Source organism: Lepisosteus oculatus, chromosome 7, assembly GCF_040954835.1.
Source record: "Lepisosteus oculatus isolate fLepOcu1 chromosome 7, fLepOcu1.hap2, whole genome shotgun sequence".
Taxonomy (NCBI): Eukaryota; Metazoa; Chordata; class Actinopteri; order Semionotiformes; family Lepisosteidae; genus Lepisosteus; species Lepisosteus oculatus.
This window is the reverse complement of record NC_090702.1, coordinates 45,461,835-45,483,782: the sequence shown is the minus strand read 5'-3', so window position 1 is coordinate 45,483,782 and position 21,948 is coordinate 45,461,835. Positions and strand designations below refer to the sequence as shown.

Sequence of the window (21,948 nt, the reverse complement as noted above, 5' to 3'; positions counted from 1 at the left end):
ATCCAGTAATATGTGCCAATTAACCTTCTAAGCATACTCCAAAGCAAATGTCTGCTTTCAACTAATGGACGCATATTTTAAGTACGTCTATCAGATGGAAATACCCTTAAGATTACTGGAAAGATAATGTATATGAAGGCCATAACACCATGGGCTTTAATCTTGATGATGGCTTGAACGATTTTGGCTTGAGGCTTTGGAGGTCTGTTGCTGTGGATCAATGTGTTCATTCTGTGTGAAAGATTGCTTTATAATACATTATACTGATTAAAAGTTAATACCTGGAAAGTTCTCACTGCTGTTCTGACAAGTCACTTAAGTATGCATTAGTTCTTTTTTAGTTCTGTTTAAACCCTGTTGTTTTCATTCCTAATACCTTCCAAGACATATCTGACAAAGCAAAAATCTAACCTCTTTTTATCAGAAAAAAGGGTTCTGAGAGAAAATATGTAAATAAGTGCAAGGAGTCATTATGTAACATCGCTGTATGTTTGCAATTGGTGAAATCAGTTATTTGACTTCTTATAAACATTTCTTCCTGTTTGTACATTTCAAAGTTGCTTAAGACGTTTCTTTTAGCCAAATGCTTGTAATTGTATTTCTGATCTTTAGTATGTCAGTATCTGCCAATGAACACATGACTGCTGTAGTTTTGAAAAGTGCAACAGTTACTGGCTCATCAGAAGACATCAGGCTTTAAGACCATTTCAACGCTAGAAAAATTATGAACTATGAGGCAATTTCAATTAGTTTTTGAAAGCCAGCTCTTTGCAGTACAAGACTGATAGTGAAAAAATAAATTTCTGGTTATCTAGTGTTTGCTGCAAGAAGCATCATACAGTATCTACATCTTTAACAATATACAGTAGATTGAACTAGGAAATGAGTAGACAGAAGACAGGTTCACAAACCTGGATAAGAAACAATCTGACGATAAATAAGAAGTGTCTCACCTCTTCTGTGACTCTCCAGAGTTCCTCATCACTCCATCGCCCATATGGATCCAGATTCATCCGAAATGTCCCAGATAATATAAAAATTTTCTGGTGGACAGCAGAAAAGAAGAGATTTGTATCTGAACTTTACCCAACAAATTAAATTAACAGAATAAATGTGTTTGTGAGCTTATAAATTAGCTACCAGTAGGTAAATTAGAAAGAGATGTGATTTTTATGTAAAATGGGCACTTCTAAAACAGCATTACTGTTGTTTGATAAACATAATATTTTTTATACTGGTACATGTTGGTGTTATCAAATACAAGAAATACTGTAACCCTAAATGTCAAAGGTCCTTAGTTACAGGTTTGCCTAAGGGACAGCATGTTAGTAAAAGGCATGACAGAAGAAAAAGAAATCTAAAATTACAATACTTCGGCAAATGAATGCAATTTCTGTATTCCGTGTATCCAAATTATTTGTGTACATTTGACATAAGAATATTTAGAACTGCGTATGTACAGTACAGTGTAATTGTGCTTTTGGATTATTTACTTTAGCTGCAGAAATTCTCTCAAATATACACAGTATATACTGTAGATAGTGAGTGTAGGTCTTTTGCCATAATGTAGTGTCAGGGCTACTATCCCTAATCTCCTGATTGCTATAACCAGCAAGTCCAAAAGGAAAGGAGAGATCTTTCTCTTACTACACCCATCTGTGAAGCACATGGTCATGTGTTGATGTTTTTTATGGTTTTACATGGAAACTAAAAACAAACTTTCATCGTGTTCCTAAGTCTGTTTACAGAAGGTTTTAGGTTTTTCTTGATTCTCTGTTGTTACTTTATACAGCACTTTGATACAATAGATGTACCGCACAAATGGTTTAAAGATAATATTACCACAAAAGTTGAAGGCATGTTACTGGAATTGAAACAAAATTCTCCAGGGCATAGACTATAATCTGTGCTCATAGAAGAAGCATGGGCTATAAAACTGTAAACAAAAATCTGTTACTCATCTTTAAAAACAGAAATGAGTTGCAATTCCACTCTCAAAATCCTCTTTACACATACCTGTGGGACAACCCCGAATGCTTTTCTCCACCTCTGCAGGGGGACTGTATTCCAGGAGACACCATCGATGGTGATATCACCCTCAGTAGAAGCCAAGCGTAGCAGAGCGGACAGCAGTGTGCTCTTTCCTGACCCTGTCCTCCCCAACACCCCAACCTACAAATGAAAGAAAAGCTCTTGGTAACATCACTGAAAACAATTAGTTCAAATCATAAACGGACAAATCAAGTCCTCAGTATCTCTTTAATTCATTAACATCTTAAGCCCCTTGTTAAACCAAACTTAGCTCAACTGAGTTAAAAACTCAGATTAAATCCTTATGACAATACATATCTTGAAATATGCTATGTGTTATTATAAAATAAACAGTTTTTTAAATATCTAGTTATCTTTTGCTGCACATTTTAGGATACATATTTTGTGAGGGAATCACAGTGTTGAAACAAAGATATTTCTCAACAGCAAGAGCAAAATGTTTCTGTTGGTATATGGAGTGTATTAAAGCAACTCAATAAGCTGAAGATCAATTGCATTTTCTGTCAATCAATCAGATCAATTGCATCTGTCTTCCCTGCCAATAAGAGGTCAGTAGGATGTTCAGGAATGTTCCTGACTAGTAAACCTACAGACACAACCACACACCCTCACTGACACTCTTTAAAATTGTGTTTAAAGTAATGAGGAATAAGTACACTCTGTTGAGAAAGAGTAATTGCTGCTGAAATGTTATAGGTAAACCATTTTTTAAATTATTTTCAAGGAAATTCAGAGAAGCACATGTTTCTTAAGCTTCAAAGATAAGGCATTGCTTTCTAAGGTTATGAACAGCTCAGCTTTAATTGATTCACAGAAAACTACCTTTTAAAAAGCAGGTTTCTTTTCACACTAGAACCTATTTGGGTTGGTTCACATCCAGACATTTTAAAAAAACACACCAAAACCATTTTTTTTTACCAAGGTCTTTCACTACATACCAAGAAGGCAGAATTAATAACATAAGCATTCTTTTTTTTGTAGTCCATTTACAGTATCTTTTAAAACCACAGTAGGTTTTAAACTAGTGTAATGCGGATATTCACAATCACACATCACCCTCACCCTACCATTGTAAAGACAGAGTCTGAGGATGATACAAGACATTTTTATATATATGTAAACAGAGTATATGGAAAGGTAAGGCTGATGTTTATGCTTGATGGACATGTTGCTGTAGGGAAAATTAGGAGCTGTGTAGTAGAAAAAAATCCTAGTACTCAAAAAAATGCTGATCAAATTCCTTATCTTGGGAGTGTTAAACATTCTAAGATCTGCTATCAAATATTACCGAACCTACAGTATTTTCAAAGGGTGATGTCCCAAGGACTTCTAAGTCCCAAGGATGTGTGCGTGGGTTCACATTTCTGGCATAATTTGGAATCAAGGGACCAGAGTGCAAGAACATTTTGTGAAACACACTCAAGCTCATCTTTTACAGTTATGGTACATAATCTTCTTATTGTACTTTTGCAGTTGTAAGACTATAACTCAAATCATTAGGTTCTAAGAACACAAAGCAAGCGTATAATCCAAGTGAAAAAAAAACAGGATTTCAGTAATTACTGTATTGTAATGGTTTTGACTTCTAATCTTCCTGTTAAATGCAATACTGTATATAATGTGATTTTCTCAGCTTGTGTTCTTTTCTTAAAAACTTATTTTGTATTTTTTCTTAAGAAGTAAAATCCTAACTGATTTATCAAATGTTAAACATAGCTGAGATTTTTCACAAGGGTAGTATTTTCCCTAATCGAGGTAACCAGTACTCACATTTAGCTTGTAAACATCATTAATTCTGATTTATATCTTCCATCGTTGCAAAACAACTCATAGAACCTATTTGAGAACACTAATGACATATTTGGCAAACTTGGCTAAATTAAATGCATACTGTAATTTGGAGAACTGGAAGAAAGGAAGACACTTAAATCAATAAAGATACCACTGTAGTAATAGATAATTAAATCAGAGTTAATATAGACAGGTAAATGCAATGTGGAAGATCTTGTTAGTGTACTAGAAGAAAGAGTTAGCTTACTGAGTACGTACTAAACATAGGTACTGCAAAAAGTCTCAGAAACTTGTTTGTAATTGTTGTATTTAAAACATTTTCAATTTTTTAACTGCAAATAGCATAAAATCAAACATTGCAATACTGCTTTGAGAATATCAGCTACCAGCAGATGACAAACCTGTCTTTGTTCCCGATTTTTCAATTAATGGTCAGAATGTGAAAAATTATTTCCACATTCCTTTACAGTCCAGGCTTTCTCCACATCTGGACAATCTGGCACTGTATCCCCCACTTGCATGTTTTGGCCAGTGTAAATGTTTAAACATTTTTAAAAGTTAAAAGTTAATCTGCTCATTGAGAAAATACATTTCAAAGCAGGTTGGCCCAGTGGCTCAGTGGCTGGCTTTGCTGGCTCGCAGTGATAGGCCCCAGGGTTCAATTGTGGACCTGGGGTGCTATCTGTGTGGAGTTTGTATGTTCTCCCAGTGTTCCCCATGTGTGCTCTAGTGTCCTCCCACTGTCCAAAGACATACTGCTAGGTTAATTGGCTTCTGGGAAATATAGCTGCGGTGTGTCTGTGTGCGTGCGTGCGTGGGTGTGTGTGTGTTTGTGTCAGTCTGCCCTGTGATGGACTGGCGTCCCGTCTAGGGTGTACCCTGCCTTGTACCCATTGCTTGCCTGGATAGACCCTGGCTCCACTGTGACCCTGAATTGGATAAAGAGGTTAGAAAATGGATGGTTGAACATTCCATAGGGATGTGGGAACAGACAATTAGTAGTGCTGTACAACTGTCATGTTAAAACATTTCACAGTAGGTACAGTATATGCCAGGTGAAAACAAGCTTGATGAGAGTTTATTAGAGACATGCACACCAAAAACTGATGCAGATTTGGGCAAACAGACTGCTTATGTATGTGATTCAGCAAAAGTGTTAGCACCCTCCTGGTGCACCTCCGTTAGCACCATGCGCTGAAACAAAATTGTGCAGTTTGAGTTTTTGTATTTTTCCCTTAGACTAAGGGGCCATCCAACAGTCAGCAACTTTTATTTTTTTATTATATCAGGGAATATCTTTCATTACATCAAATATGTACTACAATAAATCATACAGTATATTCAGGCTCAATTCATTCTCTGCCACTGTTATTTTTACATTAGCAAAATTATTTGCACTGGCATATTGTTGATAAGTGGAGGCTTAGGAGCTATGTGCAAACAAGTTGCCAGAACATGACAGTAAATAAAATGAAAACACTTAAATCTTTGATTTTTTTTAAGTGACCGGTAAAAAGACAGAACATGCCCTCTTGGGAGGTTATACACAAGCAAGTCAATGTGTATGTGGGCGAGATGACGAGTGTAAGAGCCATTTTGTACAACAGTGCACTCCCTGATTTGATCCTAACCAAAGATATGCTGGCAATTGATGTCAGGCAGATCATTTTGTTGAGTGTTTAGCAGATGGGTCTTAGAAAATTGTTTATCCATAAACAGTCAGTCATGGAAAATACAGAAGACTACATGAAAAAATGAGAGGAGTATTTGATTCTATTTATTAATATTATTTTAATCCATCATCTTCTAAATGATGACAAGTGAATAGCCAATTTAGATAATAGGCGACTGTTACTGTATATTGTAAGTTGATAAAACTGAATGCTAAAATATCTTTGATATATGTTAAACTAAGTGATTGCAAGGACTGCTCACTTTTGCACGTCTTTGTGACTTTGCTGTACCTGGAACTTTCTGGATAGGTCACCTTTAAAATTAATCTTTAGTCACAAACACTAAGAATGAGATGGCTGATTCATCACAAGGCCAACGTAACTGAGGGCACAAGATACTGTACAGCTGAGTAATTGTCAATGATTCCTTCAGTTCAGTCAGCAGGGCACTGCTTAACTACTGTATATACAATTTGTTTCTAAAACACAATGTGTGTACTGTATATTAAAGGGAATGTGAAAAGCACTGAAGGAAATGGATACATCTGTAAAGGATACTTTAAGAACAGGGTACAAAAGAACTGGAATGAATACAGGTGTCTGTGAAAAATAAACATTCTTGTCAACAGAACTTTGTTACACTATGTTTCAGTTAAAATTAAATTTCTCAATACCAATCATGCATAGCAAATGACCTACTTGTAGAGATCAGTTTCCTGCTGGAAGGTACTGTATGATCCCTGAAATCTTTCTATCTTATTAAAATTAACTAAGAACAAAGTAAGAGACCTACAGTCTCTGACAGGAGCAGGGTATAGCTGGGTATGTTAATGCTCTTCATTCAGAGACTATTTTGAAGAACAAGTCTTATTTATACCCCCCACCCCCCACCCCCAGCAAGTTAGAAACATTTTTAGCTTTTTTGGCAAGAGTGGTGGAAACAGGAAAACTTTTTAAGAATTGTTTTTTTCCATTTTAAATTAAAATAAAAGGGATGCCTGCGGCATTATCCATTACGTACGTAATTTGCAATTCATAAGCAGAGCGATAGGAAAATGATTTTATAAACCAGGGAAGATTAATGTTCTCAGATGTTTAAGTAAATTAAGCAATAATGTGTCTTGGGAGTTTAATTTACAATTGATCCTCTAAAATGGATCTACTTTGCATGACGTTTACATGATATGTCTAGAAGGATTCATTTCTTAAACTTTCTGTTTTGTGCTCAGAATAGTGGTTGGAGGTCAGCTTCAGATGTCTGAGTCTCGTGTAATCCTGTCATGATTAAAATGCAATCACATTTTTGCTTTTTATTTACACAGAATATCAGTCAACACATTACATAAGAACACAAGAATATTAATTAATATTAATAAGACCCAGTGCAAAGCAGGAGTGAATTTTACATCAAAGGTACTGTAGCAGCGGAGTGTGAACAAAATATGTGAAATGAAATCAGAATGGAGGAATTTAGGGCACTTTGAAATGGGTCATTTATATTTGATGGAAATTTCACTAAATGCATTTTGCTCTATTTTAAAATTGAAACATTTAGTGACGGAGTAGCCCTAAATAAGATTTTGGATTACTTTAACTTTACATTAAGTAATAAGAGATTATTAAATGTAATATAATTGGGGGTTATATGCTTTATACTGCTAATAAAGCATCCATTATAATGTAATGCTGTAATGAGGTTAGGATTAGGATAAACACTTAAGTGAATCTACTGTATAGATGCTTTTTTAACTTTATAAAGAACCTCAATTGACAGTAAATTAAAATGTATTGAACACTGAAATATTTGTATATAGTATAAAGAAATTTTGATAGTATGATATTTCACATCTTAAGATAAGATTGGGGAAATCATTTTTTCTTCGTCACAGATAATCAGCCTCTTTGTGAACATGAAGTCCTGTATTTACATTCTTATTTTCCTAGTGAAGTTAAAAATAGATAATCCGTCCTTACCCTTTCGCCTCTGTTAACGGAAAACGAGAGGTTCTGAAGGACAGCTCTCCCTCCTTCAGTGTAGCGGACAGTGAGGTTGCTGACCTTCATGTGACCTCTAGAAGGCCAGTCGTCATCGTTTGCATGCACATTCTCAATGACCAGGTCTGCAGCTTTCTTTCCCCTTTTGCTGGATTTGTGTTCCTCAGAAGGCAAGTCGATGAATTTGAATACTCTGTTGACAGAACGCATCTGGAACAGAACACACAGTACTCTGAGGTCAATCCTCATCAACAGCTAAGTAGTTAACCGGTCTGATTGTTTTTTTTTGTAATGGACAGAGGAATGCAGATAAGCAAATGAGTGTCTCTGCATGCAGCGTGTTTCTCATGGTTCTGTTTGTTTTGTTTTAGAAATGATGCTTGGCTGAAAAGCCATTTAATCAGATCACTGCAATTCCAAATGGGGACCTGTGTTTCGCTGTGCTGGATGTGTGTATGTGTGACAGATTTTTCACACATTAAGCTTGTGCATGCTGGGCGAGCACTGTAGGTGCACTGTATAAGAGCAAATTTAAAAAAAAATCTTGGAAAGATTACAAGAACGAAATGTCCACTGCCTTTGATAAGGAACTTAAAAATCACTCAGCCTTAAAATTGTTCTGCTTGAGTTAAAAAATGCACGATTCTCTTTCTAGTGGGTAAAAAATTAATTTAGTTTTTGTAAACTTTATTTCTAGTTACATTAAACATTGACTTCATATTTTTTTAAATAGCAAGGCTTAGTCAATAGCATATCCTGTGTAGATTTGCAATTATCTATATCAAAATAGGGATTCCACATAACTAAATAATTTGTATTTTTTAATTTGAAGTCTAATACATTTTATTATATCAACATTAGGACTATGGATTACATAAAAAAATGACATATCAAAGTACTGCATACACAAGTCACAAATGAGACAACTTTTAGTTTTATACTCCAATATTTGTTCCATTTATTTCCAATATAATTCAGCTGCTATTCCAAAAAAAAAAAGCATTTAATTAAATGAAATACTTAATTTTCATCTGCACATAGTCTATCTCTAGATTTGGTCCTCAAAACTTGCAGTCACCAGTTATAGACTATTGCTGTGCCACAGTTAAGCAACTTTACTGATTTGGAAGTAAGGAGAGAACACTGATGTATTTTCAGGTGAATGCTGAATTAAGAAGCAGCAGTATTTCTGATACTGACTGATTTGAGTCAGAGCACAGAACCAGCAGGAATGTTGACGGTACAGAGAAGCAAATGATTCAGAGCTCATTGCCTTGTGTTCCAATTCATAATCACATTTTCAGTTTAATCTGAAGTCTTTGGTTTCTATTGTTTACAGAGACAAACCAAGAAAGCACAGTCACTTTGATAGAAGAATGAGACAATGAACGTCAAAATTCTGAGCCTTTTAATCAGATACCACAAAGCATAATTCCAATGAAAAACCGTTTCCATCATATTGATGAACTAAAACAATGATCATAACTCTGAAGGCAGTTTTGGATACTCATGATGAAATAATGAACATACGATACAATATACAGCCTTTTCTAAATATCAAATATTATAACTTACCAGACTGTCTACAGTTATACTGGTGATTACTGTCCATTGAAATGTGCCCATAAGCAGCATGGCCATTGCAATAATTATTCCAATTTCCCCTGGTTTATCACCTGAATGTGAAAAAGGAGACGCAATGTTTAAACAACAACAATAATAAACAAATACTGAAGTAGTAAGCCAGCAGCGGTAACTGACATTATTATAGGACATGGCAAAACAGTATGTTATCAAAATACTGAAGGATCTATTTTTAGAATGCTTTAAAGTTTAAACCAACTGAGACAATAATTATTCTATACATTCAAACTGCCCTCTCTATTCAGACTGACGTTATTTCACCCGTTGTATACACTATCAAGTTTTGAAAAATGAACAATTAGGCTTTTTGTGAAGAATCCATACAATTTAGTTTTATTTACACATACTGTAGGACTATAAACATCACCCCATGTTAGTTTTTTCAGTATAAGATGTGCCTTACGGTTTGTTGCCACAGCGATGAAGGCGACAGCGGAGAAGAAAAAGACAAAGACCATGTCTATTCGGAAGAGGAACCATCGCAGTGTGGACAGGTAGAGGAACCAGTTGGCAGTGTGCACATTCAGGGCCTTGTGAAAGAGAGCTTCAAAGTAAGACTGGCGTCCAAAAGCCCTTATCGTCCAGAGTCCTTTCAGGGAAATGATGAGATGTGAAAAAATTGGGGTCCGAGCTGAGAGAAACACAAAATACAGTTTTTAAAACATGTTCTTTAGGTACATTAACAGGTATTCTGAATCAAATGGAAACTAATGGGCACAGGAAACAAGTGATGTCTTTAGCAGCTTCTGTTGAAAAATAAAATGCTTCCCTAAATGAGTTTAGTATCTGATTTCGATGCAAACCTTGTTATCGATGCAAACAACTGAGCACAATAAATGGCAAAAGAGCATTATAAACTCTAGTTCTAAGATTAAGTTTACTTTCCAGGCTTGATAAACATACTGTAGATAATGTACCCTATCACTGTGAAACAACTGGAGCTGGAACCAGTATTATATAAAAGGCTGGTCACCATTTAGTCTTATTAACCTTCAAATTGTTTATTTTTGGTTCAAAGTTAAAAATGACAGTGGATAGTCTGTTATTGTTTTCTGCCCAGTTTTGTTATGGTTTGCAATTTAAATGTCAGATCAGGTTTATGGCCATATCATTGCCAGATTCTCATTTAATCTTGTTTATGAAATCCACAGATCTGTAAAATGGAAAATCATTCAAAATAATCCCATTTTAAAATTAAAGCTGCCTAAATTTGGAGAGGTCTCGTCATAAAAAGAAGATCATCCTAACTGCAGATTAACAACAAACATAAAAAAGCTGTGAACCTACAGTAAATCAATTTAAATTAACAATGCGTAACAAGTACCTGTGTCCTTAAAAGCAATTTTCATGAGGGTTAACAACATGAAAATGTCTTTATGAACGTCAATTAACATGTTAGGCTTAATAAATTGTACCCACTTGTCTGATGGTCCACCACCTGGCCTTAGGACCCAAAAACAACTATAATAAGAAAAGGACTTATTGATATAGTTTTATTCAGGAAGTGACATCATGAAGGATTAGACTAGCTAAGGTCAAGGAGACCTAGTTTGCAGTCATCCCTCTTAAACTATCGATCAAAAACCTTTAAAGTTTACAAGTGAAAAGGAATGAAAAGTATATTTGAAAAATGTACTAATCAATGAAAACTAAGCGCATAAACTACTGGCCCCCCACCCTTTTACCTTCAGCTTCAAGTTGTTTCAGCTGCTGCCCTGTCCGTAGGAAGTATTTCCTCAGCAAGACAAAAATTAAAATGAGGGGAACAGCAGATATGAAGATGTAGGGCTGGATTATAGAAACCACAAATATGGCTCCCACAACAATCAGCACCAGCTGGAAAGAGGACGAAGAAAGACATGGGTTCTCAAAAAGACTGAAAAATAGCTTTCTAAAAAAAAAAAGAAGATGCTGCACGACAAGATGAGTGCAGAAATGTCCTTGTCATTAAGAATCATAAATGGGCAGCCCTGGACATAGGGCTATTTGAAGGATATTCAATTCTGCGTTTGAATTTACATGCTTTGTTTTCTTGAAAGTCTATTTTCTGCCTATCAGCAAATTAGACATGAAGATGTGACTTAGACTTTCTCTTGTTTTCTAAATTAATGGACGTTTGAGGATACTAACCTGCACAAAATCAAAGAGGATCAGAGGCAGCATGTCATCTATAACAGCCAAGTCCTTGGTAAACCTGTTCATAATTCGGCCTGAAGATAGTCAAATAAATTTAGATAAAATGAGAAGACTTTCTAGAATTACTGAGCAGTCATAATACATAATTACATCTCTCTAGCCATGTACCCATCTTTTAGCAGTATCTTTTTTAATTTACTTGATTAAGTGAATTAAATCATTTAAAAATAAGGGTACAGTATAACACAAATTATGGTTTATGTTATACAAATTTAGGAGTGTAAACACAAATGTATTTTATTTAACTTTCACTCATTGCAACTTATTTTCAACAACAAACACAAGGATTCTACCAAGGTATAAAATTATTGCATTTTTTTAAAGAAAATCAAAATACAAAATGGAGTTGGAATATTAACACCTAACCATAAATACTGCCGCAAAATATACACATTATGGCCACAATCACCGTTATGTTGTAGATTTTAATTATATATTGACAGAAATAAACTACAGATCACATGCAAGTGGCTGTATGTTTACTGTCTTGAAGATGGTTCAGAGATTTCATTTTAATATACAGCATACAGTAGTGCTAAAACAAACTAAAGGTTACAAACAGGAGGACATTCATCCGACTAGTTTAGTCGCTAGTTTAGGGATGCCAAGATGTTCCTGTATTAAGCATACCACCTGTATTAGGCATACAACATGAGAAAATCAATTAACTTAGCTACATCGTGAGGAGATTGGTTTACACATCTTCTCCTCAATAACCGAAGAAATCGTTTTTTTCTGTCTGTTGTGTATCTGGAGAGGTTCTGTTCTACCTGTTTTCATTGTATTCAAGATAGCCATTGGAGCTCTCAGGACCGAGCTCAGCATTTGTTCATGGAGCCTTTTGGAGATCGTCAGCAGGGTGTGAATCAGGGGAATTCCTCTGCAGAATCCCATTGCAAACACGGTCTCAGAAGTGGCCACCCAGATATAAAAGATGTAGTAAGAGCTGGTTGGTGTGGCTATCACCGCGTAGTGTGTTCCAGGAGATGAAGAGTTCCCGGGTTGAGAATTAGTGTCATTAATCAAGATGCTGGAGAAAAAAAAGAGAAATCATGGATGAGAGGTCTTTCTTCAGAAATATTTTTTTCAAAAAGATTTTTGCTGCACACACATAAGAAGCTCAATGTCCAAGAATAAAGGGCCTAATTCACTCATTCAGTTCAGCAGCATCAGAAATACCCAGGCTGGCAACTGAAGGCCCTCCGAAACATATCAAAATATCCCAGTGCCAGAAATGCAGATGGGCAGCTGAACCATTCTTGTTTGCTTTTATTTCCCAAGGAAGTTTAAAAAAATGGTTATGAGTGGAGAAATTATACCAAATATCGTATCTTAATTAAAGGACAATGGCTCAGAGCAGAATGTCCTGTAGGACTGAAAACAGGCTCATATATAAAACTTTAAAAGAATTACCAGGTCTGTTCATTAAACCATAAACGGACCTAAATATAGAAAGGCAATTAACATGAAAGAACAGCAAGATTTTTTTCCTGTGGAAGCTGTGAAAAGGTTAGATTATATGGTACTGTATGTATGATAACAATGGATGAGGACAGACTTTCTAATTAAAGTTCCCAGTTTTTATCTCCCGACAAAAGCCAAAGAGTGTCTGATAACTGCGCAGAATTAGTGTAGCTCCGCTAATGAGACATGCAACTTGCAGGTTATTGTTACAGTATATTCTCTATCTGCTGAAAACAAACAAAAATGGTTATTATTTTTATTTTTATTATTTTCTCTCTTATGGCCATTATGAAAGGTTGCACTGTTGAATAATGCTATGTTTACAACAAAAATCTGAATTTCAAAGAACTACAGTAAGTGAGAGACTGGGTTGGATTAGGGGAAAATAGACACTCAGTTGTGTGAAGAATTTGCCAGTTATTTTCTAGTTACAAAGTAAGTATCTGAACATTTAGGAGAGGTACAGTAGACATGACCTGTACCTAGTTTATGCAATGTCTTCAAATCTTGTCAGAACATGCTCATCAGCACTCCTCAATTTCGATGGAAATCTCATAAAAATTAAAAGTTTATCCTGGGAGGAATTTTAACTTAGATTTTAGATTTGAGAGGCATTACAATTAGCAAAATACTAAAAATGCGTAATTAAGAATTCAAACGTGCTCCATGCTTGGAGATGAAAACTTGCATATCAGAGTCTCTTCAGACCAGGTTGTCAAAGCTAGTTACAAGATGTGTTTCAGTATGCTACAAGCATACAATTATTCCATAACTCTCTATTTCAGAGGGCAGTATGGAGATTTTTCATTGCTCATTATAGTTATAGAAGAAACATTGGAGATTTAAATCCCTAAAATTTGAAATTAGCTATTCACTTACTCTTTAATGAAATAATATCCAACCAAGGACCCACCCGCCTAAAATAAAAAGAGAAATTGCAAACTTATTATTTGTATTCAGCTAACATTTGTACATTAAAATGCAATTCCAAATTTGGCCAATAATCAGAACTGCTTGAATTATTTTTCAAGTATTTCTTACCTCAAATATAAAAACAAAAACAATAAAAATAAGGACATAAACCAAGCTTTTGTTAGTCATCATGTATCTGAAGCATGTGCTCCATGAGGTAGTTTCAAAGACATTTTCACGTTCATCAGCAAAACATTCCTAGAAACACATAAATGAAAGAAAAAGCAGCATGTAAATCCATGGACATAGTATGGAAATATATATGCGCAAACGCATTCCGACCCATCCTACGGTGAATTATTTTTTTGTGAGATTACAAAATGATGGATATATTTAAAAAATATATATTTTGTTCAAAACCCAAATGCTCAAACTGAACAGTTCTTTAATAAGATTATAGAAGGATAAGTTACAGTGAATGTCAGCAGACACCTACAGAAAAAAAATTCTGTTGACTTCCTAAGTGTTCAAACCTGTGAACTCAATAATTGTTGCTATCAATTACAGATACACATCTTTTGGGGTAAGACTCTACCAATTTATTACACCAGAGTGGTGCAATTTTCACTTATTGTTCTTGGTAGATTTGCACAAGCTCCTTCAAGTCGCTTGGGAATTACGTACAGTATAGACAGCCGATATCGCGGTTTCTCAGTAATAATCCATCAGGATTTTGATTAAGCCACTGAAGGACAGTCACTCTCATATTTTAAGCCACTCTACAGTAGCTTTGACCTTGTGCTTTGGATTGTTGTCCTGATGAAAAGTGAGTTTTTGACTCTGTTTTTAGTCTTCAGCAGAGTGAAACAGGTTTTCCTCTAGTATTTGCCTGTACTGTGCTCCATTCATGTACTGTATGTGTTTTCCTTGAATCCCACAAGGTTTCCCATCCCTGCTGAGAAGAACCAACCCCAGAGTACCACCACCATGACTGACTGTTGGGATTGTGCTGACTGGGAGGTGTGCTGTATTGCATCTGCACAAGCATAAACACTTGGTATTGAGACAAAACTGGAACATTCTGGTCTAATTTGACCACAACAACCTGTGCCACAGTTTTGCAGAATCACTCAGTTGCTCTATTACAAACTACAGGTATGGGATATGAGAAGGGTTTTCCACTGCCATGCAGGCCAGTTTTATGGTTATTGTTGCCTGATGTAATCCTTCCTCCTTGCCCATCTCTCAGTTTGGAGTGGCAGTCTGATCCAGGCAGTGTCTGGTAGGTAGGATGCACATACCATTTGTTCATGATTGAATAGACACTATTCACAGGTATTCAGACATAATCAAAGTCCCTTCTCCTGACCTGTGCTTTTCACAGACTTCTCTGACAATCTGAAAGCTCCTAAGGCTTCATACTTGCGTCTTTGGTTGAAATTCACTTCCTGACTGAGGAATCATACAGAGACAGGTGTTTTTACTCTGAAATTGTGAGAGCCACTATTACAGCTCATACACAGATGCCACATAACTACCTGCTCACCTGCTGTAGATTAATTTAGGTTTGCCACAAAAAGGGATTGAATACTAAACCTTACTTTTCCATTTTTTCATATTATCTTTTTAATTTTTATTGCCTTGAAAGGGTGGAGCAGGTTATGTATATAACATATATATTAATTAATACTTCAAAATGTCATGACTGCAAGCTTTAAAGCAACAAACTGTGCAAGGGTCTGAATATGTTTCTGATATTGTAATAGTTTTAATTATTACACTGTAATATTTTAAAGTTATTTAGTTATCAAACAAAGTTTTCTTATTGTCAAGCCAAATGGTACGATTGTAACAATATGGCACAAAGGAAAGGTAAAGAATTACAGGTGTCTCTTGGATAGATTTTGCAGACAATAAATGGTAACAGCTGAACACTGATAAATACTAATTTTTTGCACCTAATTTGAATGGACAGTTCTACCAGCTCATAAATATTCTGAGTAGCAGTCTTAGCCTATATTGTGTTTGTGATGAAATGTATATAATATATAAGATTAAACGTAAGTGTCTAAAAGTAACACTGCAACTTGCAACTATTTGTACCACCCCCACAAAATACATATTATAAAGAACACATCTATAATAACACATGTAAAATTATATATTATTTTTTTTTATTATAATAATTTAATAATTATATATTATTTGGATGTTTTTTGCCACTAATTAGACTTTAAATGACTTGGCTTGTTTGAAATATTGTATTACTCATAATGGTATCAAAGAAATCATGAAAATAATAAGATTTATAATGGCCTAGAAATGCAATTTTACAAATGTTTTCATTTTGAGAAGCAGCATCTTCTATGTATAATGTATTCCTGACCAGAACTTTGGCCTTCCATTCCATTGCTGCTTCTGTCAAATACAGGGTATTTGAAGGTATAATGTACTGTAAGCAAACAAGCCAAGAAATTTAGTAATATAATAAAAATGATGAAGAGCACAGGAAAGAAAATCTACCTCCATATCTTCTTCATCAACATCTTCATTTATTTCATAAATGCTGTCCTTTGAAAGCCGCCGGGCATAAATGTCTAACTCAGAAGCCAGATCGCATTGAGGGGTTATGGACAGTTTTCTGGCAAAGGAAGAGGTCAAATGTTCTCGGCGCCCTTGGCTCTGCGCGTTAGTGATGAAAGCCAAAACTGACTGCCGCCGCTGTCCATGAAATGTCTGCCCACGATCCAGCACATTACTCCTTGGGAGAGCTTCCTCCACTTGCTCGTTTTCAGGGATGAAAGAGAACCTGCGCTCCCCGAGCTCGCTCACAGATTTTTCTTCAGGCTGAATGATGGAGAACTTTCTGGAAGCAGCCAGGGGATTTATGATGACGGACGACTTCCTTCTCTTCTCTGTCTGATCTATGGTGGCCTGCTTGAAGGACTGTCTGGTAGGCTCAGGGTGGAATCCAGCAGTATCATCTACAGAGACACGGCGAAGAGTCTCATCAAGGATGGAGCCTCTTCGCTCTGCGTTGATGTTGTCATAGGCTTCCAGGCCTATAAGTAGAGAGGTGAAGTCAGGTCGCTGAGACTTAAGTTCAGAGAAAGTTCCGTAGAAATAGGTGGTGCCATTGTGTAAAAGCAAGATCTTGTCAGCCCTTTTTAAATGATCCAGTTTGGAAGTGACCACGACACGTGTTTTAGTAGCCATAAGTCTGCACAAACACCTAAAAAACAAAAGAATATTACAAGAATAATGTTGTGAGAGCTCTTTAACTAAGGGGATTGCAGGGATGAAATTCTCCTAAAAACCTAGGCCAGGTTAATTGGAACTATGGCTCTTTTTTTCATGTTTTTACCAAAAACCCTGGACATGAATTTGTACTGACAAATATCTACTCAAATTATTTGGCACAGCAGTTCTTTGAAAATGGCTCCCTGTTATTTAAGGCAGAAGCCTAGCCTGGGCACCCACGTGAACAAATCTAAATTCATACACTTTGAAACCGGTGGTTGATAAGTGTTCCACCTTTAAAAACAGGTAGAACATACAATATTCTCAGCTCTAAAATATGAAGGACTGTAAAAGAAAGTGTAAGTCGTATAAAGATAATAGAGTACTTATAATAGCAGATGTTAAAGAAATATACTGTAACTATGTTTTAAAACAAAATGTCTGCAACATGACATGTCTTGGAGTGACTTCTGAAAGAAAAATCGTGCTGCACACCTCACGAATCACCATGGTGTGGTGTTTTGCACTGTTCCTGGACAAAATAAGAGTTGGGGTACCTTTCTGTGTGGATTTTTCACATTTTCCCTGTATCTGCTTAGGCTTCATCTAGGTACTGTAATAACCACCTCCCAGAAACTTAAAAACTATAAAATTAGTCTGTTTTAATCTGCCTTTAATTGGACAAAAAAGGGTTTGTTCAACACCATTTCTCAAATGAACATACTGCATACACAAATCAAGAGCCTCTTAAAAAAGTTCTAAGGCATTTCCAAAAAATTACCTCTCAAATATTTCCTTCTCTGTAACAATATCCAAATGGGTGAAGGGTGAGTCCAATAGGTATAGATCAGCATCTTTATATACTGCTCTGAAGTGAAAACAGAATTATTGAAAATATCATTTACTGTACAATCAACTGCTTTAATGAAGGTGTAATGAACAACTTCTCACACGTATAACATTTTAATTGTTTTAATATTTCCTACTTTTAAATCCATCAATTTCAATTGCATTTGAGATCTAAATAAAATGTACTGTACAACTTTAAAAAATGCATTTGTTAAATAAATAAAATAATAAAACTATAACATTTTTATGAAACTTTTCATGTTTTTTTTTAATTCAAGAAGACCCTTAAGGTAATTACTGTAATACTTGTGAGAGTTGAAAGAGCGAAGTTAAGATAATCTAATATAAGAATCTAATATGAATAAAAGTAATATTAACTTTTAAAAAGTGTTAAATTACAGTCTTTCAGCCTTGACATAAAATCCATAAACATTCAAGGTAATCTGCATTTTATTTCTGGCTGTAAAAATACTGTCTGAGCTTCTTAATTTAAAAAAAAAAACAGTGTTACACAAAGTTTACCAAGTCAACTAAACTGTAAATGTACTTGATTTAACAACAAGCACATGACATACACAAGTGAACTTTGAGGTCAGTTACAACTAACTCACTCCATAAATCTACTACACCTTTAAATGTGTCACTACAGTACATGCATACAGGAACACAATCAATCAGTTATGGAAATTAGATAAAAATATGAACATATCAAAGCTCAAGGCATTTTAAAATTAATACACCCTAAAGGCTCCTCTGCTTTCAGAATCAGAAAATGTTCATTTTGGATCCACAAATAATGAAAAGGAAAACTGAGCTGACTGCCATGCTCTATCTATTGTTTCTTTAGAAACATACTAGTTAATAATTAATAATTATATTCCTTGACACAATAAACACCATTGTGAGTTAGTGCCACACAAAAGCGAGGAATGAGAGTAGAAACAGGGCAAGACAATGAACCTGGCCAAGCCAATCCGGTCACGCTGTCCGCCACTCAGAGTAACTCCACCTTCGCCCAGACGTGTTTTGTCTTTATCTGGAAGCAATGCCAGGTCCTGGATTCATCAAATACATAAACAAGGGGAAATAAGAAGATTTTACTAATCAATTCAGGTAAATATTTATGGGTTATACATACTATAACTTGGCTTTAACATGATTTCATTCATTGTAAGCCTGTTCATTTGTTCATTTTCTAACTGCTTCATCTGATAGGGGGTCATAGACAACAAGTGCAAGCCAGGATACACCCTGGACTAGAAGCCAGTCCTGTGCAGGGACACACACTGACACAAACACACTCACACACTTGCACCAGGGCCAATTTTCCCAGAAGCCAATTAGCCAGTGTTGTTTGGACTGTGGGAAACCCACACAAACACGGAGAGAACATACAAACTCCACGAAGACAGCACAACATGATCAGCAAAATGCTTGCATTTTATTTTGGATCCATACTACACTCTTCGTCCCAATCTCAGAAATATTTTAAGATTTCTGGTTGAATTACAGTACCTGTCTTAAATTCCACGATTGCACACTTATGTTGACACCTCTGGCCCTGAATGAGTTCAATTGGTGGACACTGTGCACAAACAAGGAGCCTAAAGCAATACTGAAATGAATCAAATAATTTGCACAGAATGCAAAGAGGCACAGAATTTGAAGCATAGCAGAAATTAGAGATAAACAATTCTTCTGAGGCAATCTGCTGAATGATTTTCTTCCCTAGACTTAAAAAAGAAAGACTCCCCTGTGATATGTTTAACTATTTTATTTTATTCAGCTGGTACTGTTCAATAAATTAATCTTGGTAATTCAATGCTGTGGGCCATCTTAAATCAGTAACACAATCGATTACACTGAATCAAACATAATATTTTGCAATCACAGGGTCATATGTTGCGCAGTCCTTGTTTGCTTTGAAAACATGTCTTTGTTTTGGGTTAACCCAGATGAGGTTGACTTTACCCTGGTAGAAGGCCCTCGGAAACCATATTCTGACATAGGTTGGAAAAATAATCAAATCTGAGTCTGTCTCAATACTGTGAAGAGTGAAGGACCAATCATATCACCGGATATTAGTTAAACAGAAACTGTCAGCAAATGTACCTCTTCCAATTGGCAGGCTTTGATGACACTGGTGTATCTGTATTCATCGTAGGTCAATCCAAATACAATGTTCTCTCTGATAGTGCCTGGAATTATCCATGACGTCTGGGGGGAGTAGGATATTCTTCCACTGTGCTTTATTTTGCCTTCCGATGGTTCCAGTTCTCCCATTATCATCATCAAGAGGGAACTCTTTAGAAGAAGTATGTTCGACATGCATAGTTGAACATATCGAACAATAACATGAATCTCCACATTGTAAAAAGGATACTTCATAAAACAAGAAATTGTAGTAGCTGAAGATGTGATGCAGTTTCAGAAATCTATACTGGGACTTGTTTTGGGGAGTCCTTTTCAATTTAACTTTGATATTGTATATCTTCTGTTGTCTGATTTATCTTTTACATCTTTCACAATTTACCAGAGACGGTTAGTACAGTATAAGGCTCATGGGAACCTTTTTGTTTGTTTTAGGTTATTAGGTACTTAATATTTAAATATACATAAGACATTATCAAAAGTAAGCTTTATGTGCAGTAACTTTATATTGTTTACACATACAGATTTCAAAATTGACTGTCATCCATCTAATTTTCTCTTACATTATTTGAACAGGACAATGCATTTTTTAGTTAATGTGTTACAGGAAAGTGCACAGTAGTAGTTTAAAACTCTCTGTTTACATCCTAGCTAAGGTCATAAAATTATCAATTAACTTTTACACATAATGTTTGAGGTTCATTTATCAAATTCCAGTAACAGCCTCATTAATCACTGTGAAAAAAAGGATAACTGGGCACAGTATCAAGATTACAACACATCCTTGGGAACTTTTACATTCAGCAAACAATTAATTTAGAACCTTATGTGGCATTTCATTCTTATGTTCCCGAAAATAAACAAGGAATATAACATAGTAGTTAAATAAACGTAAAGTTAACACAGTGGCGCATTTTGCATTGAGCTGATTTGGAATTGTTTTGTGCTCCAGCCCAATGTTTTATTCTGTTTTGTGCCAGGTGAGTGTATAAGCTACTGGTATAATTACAGAAAAAAAATGAAAACAAAAATAGTTACCTTTCCTGAACCAGTGGAACCTGCAACAGCCAACATCTTCCCCTTTTCTAGATATAAACTGATGTTTTTCAAGACTGGTGTGACATAGAGGTTGGTGAAGAACAGACCTGCTTCTCCATTAGGATTGCCACTGTCTTTGTTTTCTTGTTTTATTTTCTCAAAGAGCTCCCCTATTCCCTTGAAGCAAACAAAAGCCAAGCTTTAAAAGGGAGTGTTTCAATAGTGTCAGAACCGAAAAATCTCTCAGACATTACGTAATAACTCGCATGTTGCATAATCCTGTCACTTTTGTAAAACCATAGTTTATATATTCTAATCTCTACACCTGAACAAACAGTTTAAGAATCTTGGGATTGTGTTGAACAGCACCTCATCACTACATTCTCTCTAGAAAGGGCTTGTGTGAAACAAATGGAAAAATAATTACCTATATGGGAAAAGGATCTTTTAGAACAGAAGAGACAAAATTGGATATCAGAACTGCTGGCTAGATGACACACCTTATTTGTGCACTTTGACATTGTATGGCTTTTTCTTGGAATAACCGTGAAACATAAACAGCAAATATCTGCTTCCCTTTTATGTGATTGATTAAGATTAATCAGTTACTTCAGTAACACTTTATGAGCTGTCAGAATAATCTGTGCGATCTCAGCTCAGCAGGCAAGAAAGCTGATCTGCAGGTGACACTACTGAAATAAAATATTTTATGTAGTTGCTCTTGTGTATGGGCATGTGTGGTACAAAGTAGCCTGTCTGAAAAATAACAGCCTAGCCTTAAAGGTAAGAAGGTATTACTCCATCATAGTTAACAGACTTTGCTGAGTCACTGTTGATGTGGGAGATTCAAAATAATGAGTCCAAACAGAAAATTGTGTGGACATGATCAAGACAAACCCCGACTTTCCAAAAACACAGGGCCTGGAGGACACAGATATGAATG

The 21,948-nt window shown here is 35.6% G+C and overlaps 1 protein-coding gene across 1 annotated transcript in view; it reads right to left on the bottom strand.

The window, feature by feature from the left end:
* The window catches only part of cftr (CF transmembrane conductance regulator), a 39,572-nt gene that overhangs the window by 4,585 nt on the left and 13,039 nt on the right, over positions 1-21,948 (bottom strand). The window contains exons 10-24 of the mRNA XM_015352344.2: positions 21,006-21,182; positions 19,929-20,120; positions 18,777-18,871; positions 17,749-17,835; positions 16,251-16,959; positions 13,857-13,985; positions 13,695-13,732; positions 12,122-12,381; positions 11,286-11,365; positions 10,841-10,991; positions 9,559-9,786; positions 9,087-9,187; positions 7,491-7,721; positions 2,017-2,172; positions 954-1,043 (exon numbers count right to left, since the gene is read on the bottom strand). Coding sequence (XP_015207830.1) covers positions 954-1,043; positions 2,017-2,172; positions 7,491-7,721; positions 9,087-9,187; positions 9,559-9,786; positions 10,841-10,991; positions 11,286-11,365; positions 12,122-12,381; positions 13,695-13,732; positions 13,857-13,985; positions 16,251-16,959; positions 17,749-17,835; positions 18,777-18,871; positions 19,929-20,120; positions 21,006-21,182 — 2,724 coding nt within the window. The remainder of the gene's footprint in view (positions 1-953; positions 1,044-2,016; positions 2,173-7,490; positions 7,722-9,086; positions 9,188-9,558; positions 9,787-10,840; positions 10,992-11,285; positions 11,366-12,121; positions 12,382-13,694; positions 13,733-13,856; positions 13,986-16,250; positions 16,960-17,748; positions 17,836-18,776; positions 18,872-19,928; positions 20,121-21,005; positions 21,183-21,948) is intronic.